The sequence below is a fragment of the Lampetra planeri genome, chromosome 7, assembly GCF_965212315.1.
Source record: "Lampetra planeri chromosome 7, kcLamPlan1.2.h2, whole genome shotgun sequence".
Taxonomy (NCBI): Eukaryota; Metazoa; Chordata; class Hyperoartia; order Petromyzontiformes; family Petromyzontidae; genus Lampetra; species Lampetra planeri.
This window is the reverse complement of record NC_136113.1, coordinates 7,670,743-7,695,415: the sequence shown is the minus strand read 5'-3', so window position 1 is coordinate 7,695,415 and position 24,673 is coordinate 7,670,743. Positions and strand designations below refer to the sequence as shown.

The window sequence follows — 24,673 nt, the reverse complement described above, 5'->3', positions numbered from 1 at the left end:
CGGCACTGCCTCCTGCATTTAATGCCACTAACGAATATTTGCTTGATTGGATGTGATACTCTTATTTGGTCATATTAAACCGTTATTGCTACGAGGAGAGATCATCACCCAACAAATAAGAAACGTAATAAATCATAAGCTGCGGTGTCTTCCTCGTTGATTAATGTGGATGCGCGCGGTATATTTCACGAGCGCTGGACAGGGCAGGGGATGGGCTTTCTCACATCTGTTACCCTGTTGCAGAGGCTTTGGTTAGCGGCTCACCAGAGAGTGACTTCAACACTTGTGTATCAATGTGCGAGCATCCCTGTATTACCAATCAAATGTCCATGCATCGTTAATCACGAGGGCAGGGCGGGGTATGCGAAGCGGCCAAAAGCCTCGGAACGACATCTAACAGCTGTAGAACCCGTCGGGGGGAAAATAAAACCGAATCTTTGATCTAAATTAATAAATAAAATGCTGCTATTTTGAAACGTTATTAAAATCATTAGGTGTTCTTCTTATATAATTTTTTTCACTCCTCGCTTGCTTTTAGTATTAAAGTCAGCCAGGTGGAAAATGGGCCCTATCGATTTATGGCACCAAGTCACAAATTACGGGGGGCATGTGCTCTCACGATCGCACCCTGCTGACCCCGCCGTCATTAGGAAGCGCAGCTGGATGAATCAGTGCGCGCAGCCAGAGTGCCCAGCGGCAGGCAAAATGCGCGTTGCACGTGAGCTGCAAAGTTACTCGACGGGCAATCGTCGTGTCCTCGCGCGATACCGCTGATGAGATCAGCAGGCAGTGCATTTGAATTTCAGGAATTTTATTCCTGCACCAGAACCGGCCAATTGGTTAATATTTCATTGTCGCTCTGATCTTTCTTTTTATCCCGTACCATCGTGTAATTGTACCAATATGTGAACTTGGGAAAGATGCGGCAATTTTTGATACTTTGCGCCTGTCACGATAATATAGCAATACCTTTTACTTCCACGTTTTCATTTTCTCTAACCACGGGGGGGGGGGGGGGGGGAATGTACAATTGGTTGTTCAAGCCCGTACACTGTGCACTACACACTCACACATATGTCTATATATGGGGCTGTATTGCCTATCGGGGGGAACAGTGGTGCAGTGGTTAGCGCACTGCTCCATGAACCCGGCGACCTGAGTTCAATTCCTAGCCATGGTTAACTTCAGTGCAGAGCAGAGATAACTCCTTGTTCCACACCCACCCCTTCACCAATCTCTACTGACTCCTGTATGGTCAAGAAACCTATTGCTCAACATGTTGAGAAGCCTTTATCTGTCAGTGGATAGACAGAGGGATGTAAGATAGTTAATTCAATGATTCGTTTATTGTTCCTGATACATCGTACTGCATTAGTATTACTGCCGAGTCCAGGTGTATTTGTGCAGCACAAAGGTGCACTGCGTCTCGGCATGGCTGTTCTTCAATGGGATCACTTCTCAGCTAATTCGCGTATGTGGGAAGATAATTGCATGCACAGGTGTCTTAACCATCGCACTCCACAAGCGAAGAAAAGGTACTAATTGAAGGTGCATAACAAACTAGCACTCATGCCCCATTGAGATCAAATTGGGAGCGTTGCTAACATGCAATTGAGTAGTGCTCGCTTGTGTAGAGCACGCATTTATTTGTAAATGTTAAACAAACGGTTGTTTCTCAACACTGATATGGCTTAATCCACATAGCCGCACGGTTGTATAATTTACAGGGCTGCAATTGTATTCTTGACATTGTCGTGTTTTTAACATCTAATTGGTTACAATTGTGCCAAGTGACTCAGACATTCCACTTTGTAATGCACTACAAGCAAGAGAATTAAGGGGGGGGGGGAAATAATTGTGCAATGTTAGAGTCTGTCCAGCCTGCTGAGCTGTCTTAATGGGCTTTGGCCTTCATGAGCTTTGGGCCTTTATCGGCGGTGGACCATTAAGAACTTACACCATCTTGGGGGGGGGGGGGGGTCTTTTATTCATTCCTGACTCACAACCAGAGAAAGGGACACGCCACAGGCAATGATTGATCTCGTTACAGTTTATCGGACATTCTTTGTAATCTTGAGTTTGTATAAAGAACACACGCGACCTGCATGCACGAGGGATTCCCGTGTGAAATGCCGGGAAACAGGAGTGAGCGGTCAGCATTCTTTACGTCACGTGACTATATCTGACTGCAGAAACTCTGTTCATGCCCTGAGTACTTTTTTTTTGTTACTCCAAAAGAAAAAAAAATGTCCATTCTAGATAAGAAGCTTTTGTGACTGCAAGGATTCATACTCTTTGGTTTTTTAGGTAGAGTCACGTCGGTAAAAATTGAAATAAAATAAATGAAAACAACTAAATTAAATCACGACGTTTCGGGCGCAACACAAGCATCCGTCTTCAGGTGGGGACAACCCCGTTCCTCACATCGTTGCCTCCCAGTCCACAGCCCGCCCCCACACTCACCATGGCCCCTCCCCTCCCTCCATCCCCCGCGACTATATAATTCCTCGTCACAGCCGTCTCTTCGACACACTTAAGCGGTTTTGCTTTCGCTACGTTGTCCCCACCTGAAGAAGGACGCTTGTGTTGCGCCCGAAACGTCGTGATTTCATTTAGTTGCTTTCATTTATTTTAATTTTTTACCTAAGTGACTTTAACGAAAAAACAAAAGAGTAAAAAATGTCCAGTTGCTGTATAATACTTGTTTGACTTTATAGAGCAAGATATGATAACCGTATCATATATTTGCATGTTCAATTAGCTGATGATTTAGTGCAGTGATCCTACTTGAGGGTATTGTGCATAACCAACATCTTTCAAGTATGTGACGTTCATCTTACGAATAATTATGTAATCCGAGCAATACAACAAAGGAAAGATAATTATGAGAATATGTATTTGTCCCAGAGTAATTGGTGCCACACGCAGATTGTTCAACTTGCGATCCGAATGTTACGAATTCAAATCTTAGTTATGGCTTGACCCATCCCTTAAACCTGACATTGGCATCTTGGTTCTTTCGATAAAGTCACGTAGAAGGAAAATAATAAAATAATAAAAATAAAACATAATAAAATAATTCTCACGACGTTTCGGCCACAACGCACTGAAGCTAACAGGTCTGTCTTTCCGACAGACCTGTTCTTCACCTGAGGATGGCTGCTTGCGTTGTGGCCGAAACGTCGTGAGAATTATTTTATTATGTTTTATTTTTATTATTTTATTATTTCTCTTCTACGTGACTTTACCGAAAGAACCAAGAAGATGAATCCCTGCAGTCACGAAAGCTTTAAATCGAAATCTGACATTGTCAATAAACGTGTAACTTCCACTGCTCTCTGGCTTCGGTCTACCAGCGGATATGACGTCGCATCCCTGTAGCTCACCGACTGATACAAATTGACAGATTTTTACCTTTACATATTCAAATGTTGTCAATATGCAGAGCTCAAGTACAAATATATTTTCCAAATAGCAACGAATGTGGCAAATAACACATCAGGATTTTAAGATGTTGCTTCAAGCTTAGGCACCTCCTACGCTATGTCCACTGGACTGTGGAGTTAATGGAAATGATTTCCTGTAAGTTGGTGGGGTTTTTTCCCAATGCAACCAACTTTCGTGTCAAGCAAAAGTCATTCATGCATTGAACCTTGAACTGTTTTCAGGACATATTACAATTGTGTATAATGCCCAGCACTCGCGAAAACTATGGTCCATGTCAAACTTACATAATGGTGCATCTGTCAGCCCTGTGTTGTCCAAAATATGTTGCCGACAATGGAAATGACATAGTCATTACATTACATCTGAGAGCCTGAGACCCGTATGTCTCAATGCTCAAATTACAAAATGTTCAACCTTCACCGAGCTGAGGGTCAATAAAAAAAATGTCCTGGCCCACGAGAGATGAAACTAACACGGAGTAAGTCAGCGGAATTGCCATAGCTATGAGAGGTTTTGTGAGAGACCAACTTGTAGAAGAGGTGGCTTTTCCAAAACAAGAAGTGGCATTCGCCCTCCCCTCCCCCCACATGTCCACTCGTTTCTGAATCCCTTGGTGTGTCAGAAAGTCGTTTTCCAAGTTTAAGGCTCACTATTGTTGTTGACCTTTTATCCCTGGCGTGTAGCACGCACGTAACAAAGACTTTTTTTCTGAAACTGTAAATCCATTTGGCTGGCTCTACATCATATACGTGTGGTGAGAAACTACACCTTTTGTTGAAATGCTGAGAACATCAATGATCAAAGGCTGCAGTGTTACGCCACAAGAAGAACTGCAATGTGTAAACTGTTTTTATTATGCAGTAACTAGGCAATGCAAGCCATGGCATCCATTAATTAGATCCAAAAATACCTACACATAACACATTCCAGAGCTGGCATATCTTATTTCAAGTTTTTGAAAAGGGCCACTGACAAACACTGAATGTTAATAGTCTAAATCATAATTTAGTTAAGTTGTTTACCACTCGAGTTGCCAACATCTTACACTTGTTTGTTAATTTCAGTTCACATATCTCTTTAATTTGCTTTCAAGTACAGATAATAATCCGGAATTTATTTATCGATATACAGAACAAATACAGCAATGGATAGCTTATGGATGATGATAATAAACAATTAGGAACAGATACGAACGCGTTGGTATTGTTTTATTTTATTACGTAAAATGTATTCTGATCAGTGGTTGTGTTTGCGTGGTTTCCATTGCAAGACGCAATTGTGTTTCCCCCAACACCCAATGTGTATCCCGGTAATGTTGGTTTAAAATTAGTTAAACAACAACATTTGTTGGACATCCATCCACCAACGTTTTCGATCTCACATGGTACTTCATTGATAATTACCAATCATGAAGTGATTGTAATTAGCTTCAGTGCCTTTAGGATCTGACAAGTGAGACAGTGGAGATCTCTCGATCTTGCCGACGTTGAACATTGGCTGAACCTGATGCTTGAGGTGTGCGTACTCGGATGTCTTGTGTGTCTCTCTCTCGCGGGGCTTACCGTCTTCTATAGGAAGGTGCAGACCCCTTGTGATCAACCACTCCTGGCTTGATCATCTTACCCCGCTGTGTACCTATCGCTTATCACTCTTTCTTCTTTCACCTTCTCTCAATCTCCCCTCTCTCTCTCTCTCTCTTCCATTCCCTCTGCTCCTCATCCCTGCCTTAGATCACAACTGTTTTTCCTTTACATTCACTCGATTATTATATCGATGCGGCGAGCCTTTGTAACACGGATCTGTCTTTACACATTCGAGTTACTGAAAATTAGAACGTCTAAAATAAAATGTGAAGTAACCGTTTGTAGTACTGTATAATAGACCATGCACATGGCAAGCTTCCATTGCAATACATGTCTATATAAACAGTGCCATAGCATAGATCTTATATATTATTGCCCTTGGGACAAATGTCCATTCCAGCTTTCAGTGTTAGCATGAATTGTTAATCTATATGTAAATTACGTTCCCTGTTTATGTAAATTCAGTGAGACACATTACATGGAACTGTTGACTGGTAGACATATAACTTAGACTGGCTGATAGTTTATAACATTTCATATGATGACTGTCGCCATACATCAAAAGGAAAATGTCAAGATTTGCATAGTTGGTAGACTTTGCATGCATATTACTAAACACAAGCATTATTGAAAAAAGCATACGTTTAGAGCTGCAATTAGTGCATAATTGTAAAATATTTGTTGTGATGTTACAATTAACTCACTTTAATGACATTACCAGTGTAAGACGTCATATTGACTGTAAAGAAAGAAAAGCGCGCGGGCTTGGGCAAGACCCGTCGCTAGAGGGGTCGAAGGCCGGTGGTCAAGACTAGCAACCAAGCGGCAGGCAAAAGAGTGAAATGGGTCAAAGATGCCGTTCACTGTGAAGGCGGAGTGATGGATTCGGGTCATCTGCAAGTGGTGGATGGATGGTTGCATTACGATTATAGCCGGCAACGGCTTGGAGAAGCCTTCTTCTGGCAGTGGATAGATAATGGCTGATGATGGATTACTTGAGGTGCCAATAGATGGAACTGCGAGTGTTGTTTAAAATCCCTCCGCCTGAGAAAATGTCACTTGTACTGATGGAACGGCGCTTTCTCGATCTGTTTCTGCATCAGTAGTTCGTGATAGCTCAACTGAGTTCATGGTTATCTTGTCAGCAGCACAATATTGCAAATACTAGCAAAAATATCGTGTCTGTTCAACTATCTTGTACTTTATTCCTGAAAGTCAGATTTTCTTTACGATATCATTCATGAAACAGTGTAGATATATGGCAAACATTAGTGCATGCAAGTTGCCGGTTCTCAGATGATAAATGTGGCCTCACCTGGTATGCAGGAGATCGTGGGTTCGATCCTGACCCTGGCACATGTATATTTGGAGTTTGCATGTTCTCCAAATGGTCACGTGAATTTTTCTCCGGGTCCTCCGGTTTTTCCCTCCATACTTAGAAACACGCGTTTAGAGTAGTTGGCTGCTATAAATGTCCACTTGATGAGCCACTTCGTTGAGCTATCATTTGTTGCCAGGTCGCTTCTGAAAAAAAGCAATACAGCTCAAGTGGGCCTTTCCTGGTAAAATAAAAATAGTTTAAATAGTTTTTTTTTTACGTGAGTCAGTACTTGACAAAAAGAGGGGAGCCTCGCAGTAAGGGGCACATTTCTTACATCCCCCGCTCATGGTTAGTCTATTGGCAGGCTGCGTGTGGTGGTGTAAAGTGTGGGGTACTGTCACCTCTATCAAGCCAGCATGAAAGAGTAGCAAAAAAAAAACTTTAGAGGGGCTCGGTGGAGCTTCCTCTCGTGAAGGCCCTTGTGACAGCAGTGGCTTCAGAATGAAATTTCAGGGCTGCACCTTTACCTTATACCAGTGCAATGTTAAAAATAGTAAGGATGAAGATTTATGAACCTGGAAATTGACGAGAAAATGGAACAAAAGCTGAAATATGTGCAAAACAGCACGCAGAGGTGCATGCATGGAATTACACTCGCATCTACCAGTATGAGCATCAAGTAGCACGTCTGCGAGTATTTTAAGAGCATGTGGGCATGAAGCTTTACACCACATAATACATTTCAGATAACATAATATATTACGGGTGTGTTAATGCTTTCCAACTAAGAATGAAAGCGTTAATTCATTAGCGTTGTCTGTCCCTCCGTCTGTAATTGGGGGGGTCACAATAAAGATGATCCAAAACAGATGACATTTGTATTTAAAGCTGTGTTGCTATGAGAGACACACCCTATGGAAAACCTTGCCAAATGTATCATAGCTAAGCAAATTATTTGGTGATACTGCATTGACAGCGGTGCACAAATGTTTTTTGACAAATTGATCAAAGGGCTGCCTACATGCAGCATGCAAAAATCTGGCTGTTGGGGCTCGGAAGGTCACGTTATCATCATTTTAACGAGACACTTTCGAGGACTAACGCATGCTGCAAACCATTGGATAAAACGTACTACTTTTCTGTTTGTTGTTTATTGTCAGCCGGTCAGCTGGCCGGGAGCTCGTCGGTGGAGATGTACCGGCAGGCACTGCTGGCCGGGTGCCGCTGCGTGGAGCTCGATTGCTGGAAGGGACGCACGGCTGACGAGGAGCCGGTCATCACACATGGCTTCACCATGACCACGGAGATCCTCTTCAAGGTCAGCACCTGGCCCCTGTCAGTGGTGGTGCTGCAACTCGCCCACTGGAGGGCCCACAGCTAAAACTAATTATTGGGCAAATTCCTCCTCCTCCTCCTGCCCCCCCCCCCCCCCCCGTTTCCTTTTCGATGCATAAACTCAAAGTGAGATGACAGAAGAAGAGATGTAGACAAGAGATTACTATAAATTTCGATTTAAAGCTTTCGTGACTGCAGGGATTCATCTTCTTGGTTTTTTCGGTAAAGTCACGTAGAAGGGAAATAATAAAATAATAAAAATAAAACATAATAAAATAATTCTCACGACGTTTCGGCCACAACGCAAGCAGCCGTCCTCAGGTGAATACCAGGTCTGTCGGGGACACAGCGTCTTCAGACCTGGTCTTCACCTGAGGACGGCTGCTTGCGTTGTGGCCAAAACGTCGTGAGAATTATTTTAAGAGATTGCGATGTAATAAGTTGAGAGACGAGAGATGCACATGAGAGGGAGATGAGAGATGTAGGCAAGGGACACAAGATGGCATTACAGGAGAGAGGAAAGAGATGCAGAGAAGATTGGGATGAGAGAGATCATTCGCTTTTTGATGTGCATTCGCTTTTTTTTATGTTGATTCACATTTGAATTCGTGCTGGGACTTGGTTTGCTCCAAATATGTTCTGATTGTGAATCCAGGGCCCCATTGTGCTGCTTTGATCCCTTCGCTTGTGCTCAGTTTGTTTCTGCCTAGCGACTACCCCTGGCCTCCATGACACATAATTATGTTTTGCCAACATGGAATGCTTTTTGTAACGTTGGTGTAAAGTGGTTAAGGTTAAAGATGTTTTAATAACATTTTGTCGTAGATGACTACAAACTCGAAGTAGTGATGTGTGTGGATTTACCGTGACCACAGAGATGGTCTTCAAGGTCAGCACCTCGCCCCCGCAACAAATTCCCATCCACGGTCAGAATTGGGTCTGGCGAGATGGATTGCCAGTGCCGGTATAAATTGCAGCTGTGTGTCCGACGCTGAACGATTAGAAGTCTCCAAACGGCTTATCTTATAATTTAACACATGTGCATGATGTCTACCTTTTCTTCGTCCACTCTTAAAATGCTCCCACAGACATTCACTGCAGTAGCAATAGTTATGCACGTACAAGTGCACGCATTCGCCAATGACGTACCTTTAAAGTAATGGATATAAAACAAGCAAAATTTTACATTAAACAATACGTTTAGAATGATTGAGTGACAATTTTTTTTTTATATATATAACGGCAGTTTGTAAGAAGTGCATTTTGACAAAACGAAGGTAAAAAAATTTACTTTGGTGCTGAAGGTTTCATTTTCAGTAAAGTTAATACAATTATGCTACATGATTTATTGTATCAAAATCAATTGGAAAATAATTCCGAGCCTGAAATAATAAAGAAGAAAATAATGCTTGACCAAACTAAATACAGATGCATCTATACGTTTAGCACAGCATTAATTAAAAATCCTTAATGTGTATAAGTTTAAATATATAGGCAATGAAGGATTAGCATTACATAGCATAAACTGTGATCACCAGTGTTTCAGTCCAAACATTGCGGCACTGTCATAAAAGGACTCCATCAAAGAGGATTTGATTCAAGCAAGCATTACCGGGTTTGGGGTTGGGGGGAGTTGATTTGAGAACGCGAGGAAGGATGGTTGGGGGGAGGAGGGGCGAGAGAGGGTGGTGGGGGTGGTGTAAAGATGTTGGTGGAGGGTTGGTTGGTGCTGTTCACCATTCATCCCACTTGTGTTGTAAACGGATTTCAATCAAGTGTTCACCAACAGCACTTGCCCAATCCACCTGACAATCACGTCCGAGGGCCCGCGGTCACACCTTGGCTTTCACTGCGGTGCTTGCGAACACCATTAGGACATGGCGTCAATGACAGGTCAGGCGGACTCTGGGGCTTCTCTGGCCACAGATGAGCTGCTGCTGCTGCTGCTGCTGCCGGCGTTGTTCACACGGCCCGACCGCAGCAGAAAATGGCAGTCTCGCGGTGATGGACAGAGGTGGCCTTTGATGACAAATGGCGAGCGTATCTCTGTCTGTGCCCAGGGAAGCCTCGAGCCCTTTACATTCGTTCAGGTTGGCCACCGTTGCGATCCTAAATTGCCTTAAGAAACCTTTTCTTTTTTTTCTTTCTTCTTCTCTTTTCTTTTCCAAAAACGGCTTTTGGCTTGAGTATCATGCCTATTCATTAAAAAGCCGTGCCACTTTTCAGAGGTGTCTGCCGATCATCTCCGACAGCTTGCCGTCTCGTGAATGGAAAGGGGATTTTGAATAAATGTTTTTATATGCGATCTGTATATATATTCTTGTGTCAGCATATGCTTGCATTTTTGGCTTAACCCAAACTCCCCTCTTGACCTCCAATAGCTGTAATGTTTGACCTCCGTGTACATTTTATCACCTTGCATTCCACCCACTCTGTCTGGTCATTAAACTAAAACGTAACTATTTTTATGTTTCCAGATGAGGCCCACTGAGCTGTATAGCTGTTTTTCAGAAGCAACCTGGCCACAGATGAAGTGACTTGTCGTGTGGAAATTTATAGCAGCCAAATATTCTGAACGCATGTTTCTAAATGTGGAGGGAAAAACTGGAGAACCTGGAAAAAATTCCACGCAACCATGGGGAGAACATGCAAACCCCGAATGTACAGGAGTCAGGGTCGAACCCACACCCTCCTGTATACCAGGCGAGGTAGTTAAAATCTCGCCACCGTGGCACCCCATTGTTAAACTATCACGTCAATCAACCTCAGCACGACTCTTAAATCTAAGAGGACACTAATTAAATTCGCAATTCTGGCCTCAAATAAAGATTACAACGTGAACAAGGTATTTCCTTATTGGTGAGGATTACGCTTTAACACAATGTAATTTAATGTTGGGTGAGAGTAAAAAAAAAATAAGTCATTAAGCTGCTTTAACCTCGTAATGTCGAGAAATGCATTAGTACGTTGAAATCTGACCTTGAGTCCATTTCCTTAAGCTGGATCATTCCCCCCCCCCCCCTCAGAGCTGAAGGCCATGAGCAGTGTTAGAGTTCCGGAGCAATTTCAATCATTTTGATTGCCATCAGGTTGCGTGCTCTGTTTGCGAATACTTTGAAGCGTCTGAAGGGAATTGCAAGGGTCTTGCCAGTGGAGGAAGGGAGTTGGGAAAGAAATACGGTTACCAGTGGCCGGTTCTAGCGATTGATGTGCGGTCACCATGACAAAGCTCTTGAAATTAGCATTCAGCTGCACGTAACTGTGTGCGCGATGAATGGTTTTCAGCAGCAGCAGAAAACTGTCAAGATGTGTGGATCGCCCCTCGTAAACATATCTCGAAGGCCAATGTGCCGCACATTTAACAAGGTGGGGAAAAATACATAATTCGGGAGAATATTAACTTCGCAAGATAAGGTTGGAAAGGGTTTCTTCATGATATTGTTTGTCTTATTTACAAACAACTGACTTATTTCTAGATTTGAAGCTTTCGTGACTGCAAGGATTCATACTCTAAGGTTTTTTCGGTAAAGTCACGTAGGTAAAAAATAAAATAAAAATTAATAAAAGTAAAATAAAAAATCACGACGTTTCAGAGGCAAACACAAGCCTCCGTCTTCAGGTGGAACCGTCACAGCACGATTGCTGTATCAAGTAAAGAGAACTGACTTAAGTCGCATGGCACTGTTTTTGCTGCATAGGATGTGATCGAAGCCATAAAGGACTGCGCGTTCAAAACGTCACCGTTTCCTGTCATCCTCTCCTTTGAGAACCACGTGGACTCGTACGTATCGCCGCTGCGCACCTCAGTTCACATTGGCCTCTATGTTCACATTACGGGACGGTTGCAGCTCTTTTCAGACGAAAGTGGTTCATTTTCTCAAAGCCATGCCCCCTCGGTATTTTCACGTATTCAAATATTAACACAATATAAATAATGTGGAATATTAATGATAATTCTCTTAGTGCTGTGTCCATGTTTCCTGAACTTATGTCCTCGTAAAAAGCAGAGGTAGTTGCTTATGCAGCACATGTACCGTGCTTATCTGTGTTTATTATGAGTATTATTATACGTGAGCATATAAATGCACATACACGGAGGTGGTCAGAATTTTGTTTTATTTGCACTGAACCAAATGCTGAGATTGCCTATCAATGGTTTAATATAACAGTGGAGTGGAAACTGAACATAAAAACACCGTATATGACCACATTTCTCATGTAAGCAACACATGCTTACACTACACTCGTGAAGGGAGGGGCAAAGGACAACTTCTGATACAGGCACACGACTTTGGATATAAGCACATCTGGCCTTGCTCTCAAGAGGGTGCGCTCATAGCCAGGTTCTACTGCATGGAAAAATAAATCAGCAAATAAGTTAACAAATTCATGAATGGCTTTTACATTTCTTTTTAAAATATGGTGGTGAATGTCAATTTCTCCACCCCAAAGGATTACGGCCTATATGTATATGCTACGACAAGATAGGGGCAGAGTTACGTGAAAGTCATGAACACTCTTGACACATTCTGTTTCTTTACTCATGGACATGCTGTGTTTCGAGTGAGTGAAGTTAGCTGAAAGATTTGACATGATAATTAATTTAATAATTAGTTCGCCCCCCCTACCAACCCAAAGATTATCATGAAGCTACTTACAAAAAAGGAATGGTCTTCTTTACCATAACAGTTTATATGCAAAATGTTATTTTATGACAAACTTCCCAACCCCCACCATTACAAACGTAAGACACTCTTGCTAAAAATGGAAGTGCTGTGACAGTTACACGCAGCATGTGGCTTGTAATTCAGCACTCGACAATGTGCGGCGGTCCATTCACTTCGTGCGGGGGCGTTCGGGAGATGCGTCCTCAATTAGCAGCCGTGCCGCTGCACGCGCTAAATTTCGCTGGGAAGTAAACGATGGACTTGCCCCGCACAGCAGTAATGTCCGACCCGTTCTCTTCGCAAGCGGTCGAGAGGTGATGGATGCGGAATGCAACCGAATTATGCACCACGTTTCAATGCGCCGCTTAGTATTGATCACGTCACTTGTAAGTTTATCAACCCTGCTCACGTACGTTTTGTGTGTGTGTGTGCGTGTTTGCATATGCATGTGTTTACCCATCCTAAAGCCCCAAACAGCAAGCGAAGATGGCAGAGTACTGTCGGACAATATTTGGAGATGCTCTGCTGATGGACCCTTTGGAAAAGTACCTGGTAACCTCAGCCTGGCGAGAGACAACCATTGCAACAACAAGCACCATGGCATCATTGCCTACGACCATAATGCACTGGCAGCCAAGAACTGCAATCAATGAAGCGTCGACCATGTATTTTCTGTTCCGGACAAAAAAACAAATCCTGTGCAGCCACATCTATGGATAGAGAATCAATCCTGCCTCAACTGGGAATGCTTTATTTACATTCACCTCTGGATTTGTGCTCCGATTTAATTTTGGCCCAACAATCTAATTTTCTTCCAAATGGTGCGCTGACGTTTGCCTCGCAGAGGGGCCACGGATTGAGAGAATGAATTGACCCCTTCCGCATGTTGCTTTTTATATTCTCGCCATCCTCATGGCACCAAGGCCATTATCACGAGTAGAGGGGTGGGGGGGGGTGTCACGTGGTGTTAATAATACGTAGGTAATTTTTTACTTTAAGGCTAATAGCATTTACCCTCTTGTCCATTGTGTGCAGCTGGAGTCTGGGATTCCCCTGCCCAGCCCTCAGGACCTCATTGGCAAGATCCTCATCAAGAACAAGAAGAAGAAGCACCCACCCAAGGGGGCCCAGGAGGGCGGTTCGGCCAAGCGTAGGGCAGGAGAGGCCATCTCAAACACGCAGAGCGACTCCTCCAGCGTGTGTGACCCCTGCTCTCCAAGCACAGGTGCTTGCAAGGACAAAGATGTCTCCCCCCCCCGTATAGCCTTAACAGACTCTTAGGGACGAGTGCTGTTAGCGAGCACAATACGAAGGCTGACACGGCACATGAGGGGGCGGGTGGCCAGTGGAGATGGTTACACACCTCCGATGAACACGGTTGGCTACTTACGGTGTGAAAGAAGTTCAACTTACATACATACCACACCAGGTAGTCATTTTAGACTGAGTCGACCTAGGACAGGCCACAGGAATGGTTTACATAATTGTCACTGGTGTTGGCTGTGAGCAGAAATTAAACTCAGGTCACAGGGTTCATAGTACAGCTTGCTAACCGCTGCACCAACGTTCGTTCCCCAGGTGCTCACACTCACTCATTATCAAACGATTGCAGTTGAGCAGCAGCCAAGATTTGTGTAGGGAATTTTTGGCTGACATTAATTCGTAAGGATCTCACACTTAAATTTAATCCAGCAGCCAATTGACCTTGGCTGATGATGATAGCTGAATGGCGAACACAATGGTTAGCAGCAGACTGGTCGATTCTCCCAGCATTGTAGCTGAAAATTTGGCAAATGTCTTACCCCCCCCGGCCTCTGCCCATCCAGAAGTATAAATGGGGACACCACAGTTAGTCGATTGGCAGTTTGCGTGGGGTCGGAGAAAGTGTGGGTACTTCCACCGATTTCAGTACATTCAGTCAGTGTGGAAGAGTAGGCCAAATACCCTCTACAGGGGATTTCTAGAGCTCCCTCTAGTGGAGGCCCTTCCGCCAGCAGCGGCCTGAGCGAGCAATCTGGGGGCAAGTTGCCTGATTATGCACGTGTGTCACGTGTGAAATAAACACATTCTTTGCATCCATTTGGTCGCTTAGTTAATCTTTAACAATTAGCACCTTCCCCATTAGAGCCACGGGACATGGATGCATAGAGAGTTTAGGGGTGGGCACTGAGTGCATCAACCATGCCGCCCACCCCACTCCCCCCACCCACTACCCATGGGCATCGATGTTTCCTTTGCATCTCCGGGCAAACCGCAGAGTTTTAGCCACAGCTAAGTACATATATTTTTTATTCGCACATAGAGCCTCCAGACAAGCAAACACAAATTTACGTAATGCACCTTTCTTCACTCTAAGTGCGTCGTTTTCCCCTTCTATCGTGGAGTTTTCATTATTATTTGCATGTGTGTCATGTGTGAAATAAACACATTTAATTTCGTTTACAAAAAATAACCAATGGGCACGAGCTTCAAGCATGCTAAATCAGTCGTAGCATTTTCTATGACGGGGATATGTATATATTATTGCAAGGCTGATATGAATGGAATGCATCCTGTAGGTGAAGCAATTCAGTCAGTTAATGTGCAGGTGCTAGGCGGATTATTTCATAGCAGAATCGTCAGAGGTGACTGTGGTCGCTGGGGTGGGGGGAGGCCTTTACTCAGCAGTGGATCGACTATTGGCTGATGATGATGATGATATGACAAGCTAATTTTAATGGTAAATGAGATGAAGACAAATGCAAGCTTCCCACCGCAGTGCATTTTCTGCATGCTGCTTTTTTTCTGTGTTTTATGAAGACAAACTTGCCAAATCACGTATTATGAAGCCGCACTTATAATGGTGATACATTCCACACGTGCAGCTGTGCAAAATGAGAATTTAGTCCGGCGAAATGGCTTCACAAGATTTATACGCCTTGGGCAATGTTTCAAAGCGAGATACAGATTAAACATGGGTGCTGGAATAAGGAAAGATACCTTTGCTCTGTGGGTTTGCTTTTGGGCAAAGAAAGGACATTTTCCTCCAGGAACATGATGCACCGCCACATGCACCCTTGCGCACATTTCTGCGAGAGTAATTACCCGCCTTATGTTCGATGTTAGAGATTTCATCATTGCAAAAAATAAGCACTTGACTGCAGCGCTGACGGTTTAGTACACTTTATAATATACATGTTTCAGCCTGTAGTTTATTTCAATCGTTTGATAATTATCGTCATTATTTTCATTGCTGACCTACGTTATACAATATGGCAGTTGTGCCACCTCATAAAAAATGCAGTGAAAATCGCCTGAATTATTTCTATCATATTTTCTTCGCAAAACGTGCATTATTAGGGTTGAAGGACTGATGTTTTATTGAACACTCGTCGTGGATGAAAAATGGATTATGCCTTTCACACTCGATTAACAGGCCACGAGTTACTGCAAGCAGGGCCAAGTGGTAACTCTAAGGTTTATTAAAATCACGTTTATAAAACCCCCACATCGCAAAAAAGTGTTGACAAATCAACTGTGCTCCACGCCTTTATTTCCCTGCAATGCATTTGCACGAATATAGTCAAACTAAATTAAAGATGCGAACAGATTTTTATTCAAAAGTTTTTTGTGGGAACAAAAACTAAGTACAGTAATGGAAATAACAAAAATAGTGAAGATGGAAGCGTAATCTGCACGTTTTAATCCTCACAAGCTTTAATTTTAAAGATAGGTGTGTCTTGCTGACCATAGCACAGTTGGTTACGTACGGTGTGAAAGAAGTTCAACATACAAAACCTTAATCTTGAGACGATATGGAATGTTTTACCCATGATACGGTGATACAAAGCTCAACACCGAAGTTGACATTTTATACTCCTATATTCTAAAGTACTGTATTCACATTTAATATAAAATTCTGAACAATATAATGGATGCTGTCATGTTGTAATGGGTAGCACATTGTATTTGCAATAGGTCTGGAGCCTCTGTCCACCCAGCAGTATGAGTGGCCACACCAGTCAGTCAAGTGGTAGGTGACACGTGGTGGGGTAAAGTGTGGGAGCTCCTACCTCTTTCCATGACATCTAGCCAGCATGGAATAGTATGACAAATACCCTCTCGGCAAGCATCTGCAGGCATTGACGCGATCATGCAATAGTAGAACTGTATCTCTACTCAGTAATGCATGTAAACAGTAAAAAAAATACTTCGGAATATGGTAACAGGTCCATTATTTTCTCTCCTGCAGGGCATTTCACAATATAAACCTTAACATTTTAGCACTCGGCTTCGAGAGAATCTGCGGCGTGAACGCATATGCAAAGTGACACTCCTTCCAGGTCACTGTGTGTATCATGCCTGCAGCGGCATACAGATGAAAGTATTCTATGCACAATGAGCAATTTCAGACCGCAGATGTCCTGTAGTGAAAAGAACAAAACACAAATGTGCTTAAATTTCGATTTAAAGCTTTCGTGACTGCAGGGATTCATCTTCTTGGTTCTTTCGGTAAAGTCACAAATGTGCTTACTTTGTATGTACACGTCTATACGTCATAGTCTTTCCACATACAATTGTAAGTGGTAAAATATTAAATGCTTTCTAGAAACATAGGAGACTAACACGGTAAAATTCAGATTCAAGGATGAAGCCATCCATATATACAGACACAATTTCAACCCAGAGTATGGGTACAATCATTGGAAGGACGTGATAAACCAGTTTAAGTAATAACTGGCTGTGATGTTCCCATCCAGCCAACCTCCGGTGTTGTCATTTTCGGCTCTCCGATTTTACATTAATAGGTACAATTTCTCACACCAACACAGCCACCTCCGCGCTCCGACCTCAACGTGGCGGAGGCTCTGCGATCTAACATTAACATGCTAATCTCTCGCATTAACATAGCCACCTCAGCATGCTCGCCATGGAGGCCGTTCTCCGATCTTACATTAACATAATCATTTTTACCTGACAGCCCTTTAATTGGTGGAAACCCACCACCAGCGCCGTCGTTGATCATCACTTAGCATTAGCTACCCCACCCATGCTGCTGACACTTGGGCTACGCCCATTTTAAACCTTTATAAACAGTTTGCCTGATGACTACCGCTTGTGTTGCGATTGAAACGTCCCGTGGGTTTTTTGTTTGTTTTTTCTATCTACGTGACTTTACCGAAAGAACCAAAGAATATCAAGGATTACCAACTTAAGAAAGCTGAGAGAATGGTAGAATTGTAGTTCTTATCCATTTGAACCTTATGGCGGGACCCCAGGGTCCCATAAGCCCCTGGCTCTCGCATAAACTGCGTTGCGACGCCATTTTATGTCTGTTGAAGGCGAACGATGCGGCAATCTATTCCTATCGACGAGCTCTACACGATGCGCTAAAAGTTTCAAAGTTTTCTATATGACTACGGCAATTTTGGCAACGACATGACAACAGATGGGTTGCGGCGTTCATGTGCGCAGTGGGACGGATTCGCCAAAAATAAATGTATATTTGGGACCCCAGAGTCCTGCCATAAGGTTAATTAAACCATTGAGATGAAATGGTCATGTGACTGTGCTCAATCACTGAACTTCATTTTCAGTCACAAGTTTTATGGCAGGTGAAACTATTTCCCCAATTTGCAAGGTGGAGACAGATGGCAAATATAGGTTGGAATCTATAATAATACGAACAATGCCCATGCCACGTTAGTCACGAGTGTTATTTAACTACACTTTGATCTTGCTAGCCAGTGAAGACGAGTGAAGGGGAGGGATGCCCAGGAGCTGGTCCAGATTTGCCACTGATGTTAGCTGTGCTCGGAATCAACCTTAGATCACCGGTTTCAGAGCCTCGTGACAATACCACATATCCCCATCTACAGTACTGACATAACAGTTATCGACGTTTCAATAAGGTAGCAGTGAGTGGCAATTCCAGTTTCCCCTGCTTTGGATGTAGGTTATTACAGCATGTAATTATTCAAACCCACACCACTCGTGATTTAAATAAGTGTGCTTATTTGGAGTCTTAATTGTTGTAGAGAATAATTTTTGCCCAATACCATCTCGTTTAGATCTGTCAATCTAGATTGAATTGTTTAATTGACAATGAAATCAGAATATTTGACTTTACCAACTAATCGTTCCAGCTCTAATCATGAGTATAATAATAAACTCTTTGTGACAATGTACATACCCCTAAAGGGTATACTTCTAAAAGGAGCTTGCTTCACTTTATTTGCGACTTGGCTTAATTTGACGCAGTCACTGCGGCTATGCTCAAGGCCATACAGTGAGATTATAAGTGGCGAGTTAGATGTTGTTGGATGGTCTCGCGTGTTGTTTGGCTGAGCCAGCTATGTTTCTTGACCCTGCTGTCTCTGCCGTTTAGGCTCCGATCTGGCGCAGACACCCCAGAGCAGCGACAGCCTGTGTGCAGGCCTGGAGGCCGATGAGACCACACAGCCGACCCTGCTCAAGAAGCCATCTGGTAGGGCCACAGCCTCACGCTCTGCACCTCTGCCGTGATCAAACCCTCTGCTGCATGAAGGCCCCCGCAAGGAATTCGCCACCACTTGTGATCAATCCGGAGATGCAATCATGCATCCAGCACCTTCATAAAACGTTGGATGCTAAACGAATTGGGATTAAATCTTAATTTTAGAACTTTCGTGACTGCAGGAATTATTATTTGTTTCTTTCGGTTAAGTCACGTCTAAAGATAAAACAATAAATTAAATTAAATAATAGAATACGACGTTTCGATTGCAACACAAGCAATCATCATCAGGTATAATGAAATAGCGACATAAAATCTAACCAGAAAACTATAGACAGACATATCTGCTAATATGTCTGTCTATAGTTTTATACCTGATGATGATTGCTTGTGTTGCAATCGAAACGTCGTATTCTATTATTTAATTTAATTTATTGTTTTATCTTTAGACGTGACTTAACCGAAAGAAACAAATAAGAATTGGGATTAATTAAAACAAATGTTATGAGTTCATAAGGGACGGTGTATTTTCAGTTAATTGCCAAATGTAACATTTCGATTTAAGGCTTTCGTGACTGCAGGGATTAATCTTCTTGGTTTTTTCGGTAAAGTCACGTAGAATGGAAATAATAAAATAAAACAAATACAAATAATAAAATAATTCTCGCCATTATGTTGTATTTGTTTTATTTTATTATTTCCATTCTACGTGACTTTACCGAAAGAACCAAGAAAATGTAACATTGTGCAATGGCCAGGGCTTGAATTCAGCTATATCTGGCTGGGGCTGAGCTCCATGGATAACATTCCATGAGGAGTTGTGTGTTGGGGGGGCGGGCCTGGAATATATTCCATGAGATATTAAACCCCCATTATAGCCACAAGTTTTACTTTTTTGCAACAACAAATAGAAAGATAACGTGTCACTTACGGTTGAGGAACGGATTAAAAAAATGGCAGTGCCAAAAAGGTTTCTCAGTGTCACATCCCCTGATATAAATTATGGTCCCAAATCTGTTGAGCTTTTCTTCAAGGCATACAAAAAAGCCTTGGTTCCATGAGAAATATAGAGTGTTGTATAATGAGCACTTTTGATGAATTACTGTAAAATGCATGTGTCCTTTTTTCGTCTTATAAGATTTCGCGTTTTTATATCTGTAGGTGTAATGTTTTCTTATTGTCCTGCTCGTTGTGACAGCTTAACAAATTACTAATATAATGAGCCAAGAATGTGTGTGTCCCACGCGTGACGGCACTCCACATGAGGCCCCCCCCTCATTAATAATCATGAGCAGGTGACGTCACTCCACATGCCGCACCCCTCTCCAATAGCCATGAAGGGGTGACGTCCCTCCACATGCCGCACCCCTCCCCAATAACTATTAGCGGGTGACGTCACTCCACATTGGACAACCCCTCCCCCTCATTAATAAACATGAGCTGAACATCTTGGTTCTTTCGGTAAAGTCACGTAGATTGAAAATAATAAAAATAAAACATAAAATTATTCTCACGACGTTTCGGCCACAACGCAAGTAGCCGTCCTCAGGTGTAGAACAGGTCTGTCGAGAAGACAGTCTTCAGAGTCTGTCGAGAAGACAGTCTTCAGAGTCTGAAGACTGTCTTCTCAACAGACCTGTTCTACACCTGAGGACGGCTACTTGCGTTGTGGCCGAAACGTCGTGAGAAATTTTTTATAATGTTTTATTTTTATTATTTTATTATTTCCATTCTACGTGACTTTACCGAAAGAACCAAGAAGATGAATCCCTGCAGTCACGAAAGCTTTAAATGAGCTGAACAATTTGGCTATTTAATATTTCAGATTTACTGCAATATACACCCGTCCTTGGACGGGCAAACAAGCTAGTTAAAATATATTCTCGCTCTTCTGCATATCAATGCTAGTAATCCTTCAGTGCTGTTTGAAAAATCTTTTTTATTTTTTGAGACTGTAAGTAATTACAGATCCAATCACTGTATCCCACTCTCTTTCCATCTTGCTTTCCCAGACATATTTCAACTGTGTTTGAATAGTCAGACAAGACAGCCACGAAATATTTGATAATGTAGTTAATAAACACAGCACAAAACATGAACAAAATTGTTACTATGTGAATGGTACATACCATACGTTCTATTTTCGAAGCATTAATCAGACCTCTGAATGTACATGCATGTGTCTCTCTCTATAAGCATGCAGTGGTAATGCAGCGGTCAGTGCGCTTCGCTACAAACCCAGCGACCTGAGTTCGATTTATTCTCAGACTTAAATGAGTACCGGGCGCAGTGTGTCAACATCCCCATGAAGGAAACAAAAGCGGCCGAGCGTGGTGCTGGCCACCCACTCATCCCATCATGTGCCGTGCCGGCCTTCATAGGTGCTCGCTAACAGCGCTTGCCACAAACATCTTTTAAGGCTATACGGGGGGTCTTTGTCTGTCTCTGTAGGTGAAAGCATGACCAATAAAAGATCCCTGAGCCTAATGACCGGCATGGGTTCTGCACAAGTCTCAGGTGAGGAATGCTGTTGGTAAATCTGTTCGAGTACCAAAGGGAATTTGTGGATTTATTGACGTGCCCTCAGCTTTGGTTGGACAACTGGGGAGGGATAAGCGAGTGTTTAGTTGCTGGCCTCGGTGTTTAGTTGTGTTACCATGGGCATCTGAGAAACCAACATGGGAAACACGAGGTCACAGCTGCAACTTGGTCACGACATCAGATGTTGGCGCAGCTTCACATAGACTAAATTACACCGTTTGTTTGGCTGCGAGGGGAGCGGAGGAGGATGGAGTGAGATCCCCTTTAATTCACGGCTGAGTGGCAGAGACTAAAGCTAACAGAACTAAACTAAGGCTCCGATATGGATTTGGTAAGGCTGGTACAATATGATACACACACAGCAACCTGGGATATATCACAAACAATAAACAAAATCACCATAATAACACGCCCTTAATGGCGTATACAATAAAACACAATTCATACATAAACTAATTATTAAGCCATGCATAATAAATACCAAATTCATCTTTCATCCAAATTGTCTTTTTATATAAAATTATCACAGGACAAACACACTCCTTTGCAGAAAGTCATCGAGCGATAACATTCTTATTTTGTTGCGATTATTTTCACTCGCTTTAGATTTAGCTGTAGCCCACTTTTATTTGATGGTGCAGGTGATTGGAGACCATCTAATGTTTTCTGGCAAACAGTTCTATGTGAGTGGGCTGCCTGTCCCCAATCCCCACTCAAGCCATCACTGCGTCTATTTAGCTTAGTGTCACCGTCAGGTCTCTTGCAAGCACAGTGAGTCACACTCAGGAGAGCCGTTCCTCTCGGCAGTACGCAGATTATTTTTTCACCAGACATTACCCACAATGCCATCCAAGGACATGTTCGTCAGGACTGTCAGGATGAGCGGGTTCCAAAAAGCAAGTTTGCTGGCCCTGCAGTAATTATGTGAGTGGCACTCACTTGTGATTTAATATCCAGACCTCCCTGTCAGGTACACAATACAAACACACACAAAGACAGAACCCCCCCCCCCCCCATAGCCTTTTAACAGACCGTTGGAGCAAGTACTGTTAGCGAACACCTATGAAGGCTGCTGGCATGGCACAAGAGAGTGGGTAGCCAAACACCAGGCCCAACTGCCTTAGGTTCCCCCAATGCTTATGTTTTATACACCACACCAGGTAGTCGTTTAAGGCTGAGTCGACCTAGGGGAGGCCCATGATCCGTTCAAATTTTAGTCACTATTAATGGTCGTGAGTGGGTAACGAACTCGGATCACTGAGTTCTGAGCGCAGCGCGTTAACCACTACACTCCCGCTTCCCAGAGCAGCGCCCACACACTCAATCACGCAGACACACACGTGGCAGAATTTGAAAATTCTACAGCAGCAGGTGTTTTTTAATTAGGGTGAAAAAGCACTGCAGCTGTTGAGGGAGGCCTTCATTTTGTACAAGCTTAGTCCGCATATATCTGGCCAGGTGCGGTAGGCAGAGCGAGCAGCTCGCAATCGGAAGGTTGTGAGTTCAAATGCAGGTTGGGGGTTGACTCAGCCCATCATCCCTCTGGCGTCAATATAACGAGTACCACTTTGTGGGGAATTTGAGAATGGTTGTCCTCTGGATAGAATCGCGCCCATCATAGGAATGTGAAATTCCCACCATGAGCTCTGGGCTGCGCACAGCAAACGAGTAACCACCTCAACGCTCATAGGATCACAAAATCACTTTGACTGTTTTTCATACAACCAAACTCACACATTTGCAAATGTTTTATGGAAAAAAGCTTAAATGTTGAGTGTACTTCTTGCGCAGGGCCTAAAGCATGTTATTGCTGAGTTTAGAAACACGTGTTTAGAGGATTTGGCTGCTTTAAATGTCCAAACTTCGCTGAGCAATCAATTGTGGCCAGGTCGTTTCTAAGAAAGAGCTACTTAGGTCAGTGGGCCTTACCTGATAAAATAAAAACGTTTAGTTTTCGTTTTTAGTTTAATAGTTTAGTTTTAGTTCAGTTTGTAGCTTTAGTTTATAGTTTAATAGTTTAGTTTGTTGTTTCTGATATACAGTCCTTCGTATTTATACAAACACGTGCATAATTTACTGGACGTAATAGCCCATACTTAGAGTAATTTTAACAAATTTTTGCGCTCAACATCTGAATCTGCAATTTGAGAATTGCTAGTCCCTCTTGTAAACGTCCTATATATGTTTGCCGTGTTATTCATTGGTTGTCATTGAGTTAGGGGCAGAACGGGAACATTTTTGACCTGACCTTACAGACATGGAAAAAGGCAATTATACCCCGAGGGCATATTTATGCTCCTGCTTCTGAGCTAAACATGCAGTTTGTGGGATCCCCACTTGCAATATCGGTATTGCTAATTTGTAATTGCGTTAACCACTTAATGGCGGTGGGGCCTTAACCAAGCCATGTTGTGATTGAACAAAATGATAGTCCTCTTTGTATTTGTAAGCAATGAAAACGAATTCAGAATTAGGAAGATAACGATTCCTGTTTCTGTTTTGGAACATCTTCCCAAAGGAGGACGTGACTTGTGCATTTGGTGGGAATAATTGTTTTCAATGCAAATTGTAAAAAAAAAACCTAGCTATAAGTGACCAAACAATAGTCCTTTTTAATGTATCCTTTAAAATCATTATATGAGGACGTTTGTATGCGACATCTATGAGCTAATGTTGCATATAAAATAGTTATGAGAATTATCCATTTAGACTCACTCAATTTGCGTTTTTGATGTTGGTCAGAACGTAATTATTTAAAGCAGTATTGTCTTTGTATGCACTTGCCTGGAATGGTGTCACTGAAAACCCAAGATTTATATTTGAGATTTTACTTACATGGCAAGGAATGAATGCTTTAATGCTTTAATACTCCTTGCCATGAAGTCATAAATAATACACACACATGTAATATATAGTGAAAGCCCCCAATACCAGTGAATTTCCTGAATCCACTGTGGGAGAACTGCTATAAAATAGTCATATGAAAGGGATTTTATTTTATATTTCATGGAGTTAAATAACCTATCGCATCCATAAAAAAAAGTTTTAGAAATCACCTGTCCTGCCTTACAAAAGCTTAAAAATAGGGCAATTGACAGCACACTCGATTGTTTGGCAGGGGAACATCCCATCGTCATCCGTTGCTCAAGGCAATACTTGGCCTGAATATGTCACTGAAATATTCGCCTATCCATAATAAAATAGGGGTGCAGCGACTTGAAGAATATTTGAATAAATAACGACCACAGTACTCAATGAACTCACGTCGTAAAATTGTCAATTTAACTCAACCCAAAACATTTGG

At 42.6% G+C, this 24,673-nt stretch overlaps 1 protein-coding gene across 2 annotated transcripts in view; it reads left to right on the top strand.

Moving 5' to 3' along the window:
* Positions 1–24,673, top strand: part of PLCB1 (phospholipase C beta 1) — a 189,317-nt gene that overhangs the window by 142,358 nt on the left and 22,286 nt on the right. For both annotated transcript variants that reach the window (XM_078596201.1, XM_078596202.1), the window contains exons 11-16: positions 7,512–7,669; positions 11,385–11,467; positions 12,821–12,905; positions 13,389–13,578; positions 18,721–18,819; positions 21,280–21,345. In XM_078596201.1, the coding sequence (XP_078452327.1) occupies positions 7,512–7,669; positions 11,385–11,467; positions 12,821–12,905; positions 13,389–13,578; positions 18,721–18,819; positions 21,280–21,345 (681 nt within the window). The remainder of the gene's footprint in view (positions 1–7,511; positions 7,670–11,384; positions 11,468–12,820; positions 12,906–13,388; positions 13,579–18,720; positions 18,820–21,279; positions 21,346–24,673) is intronic.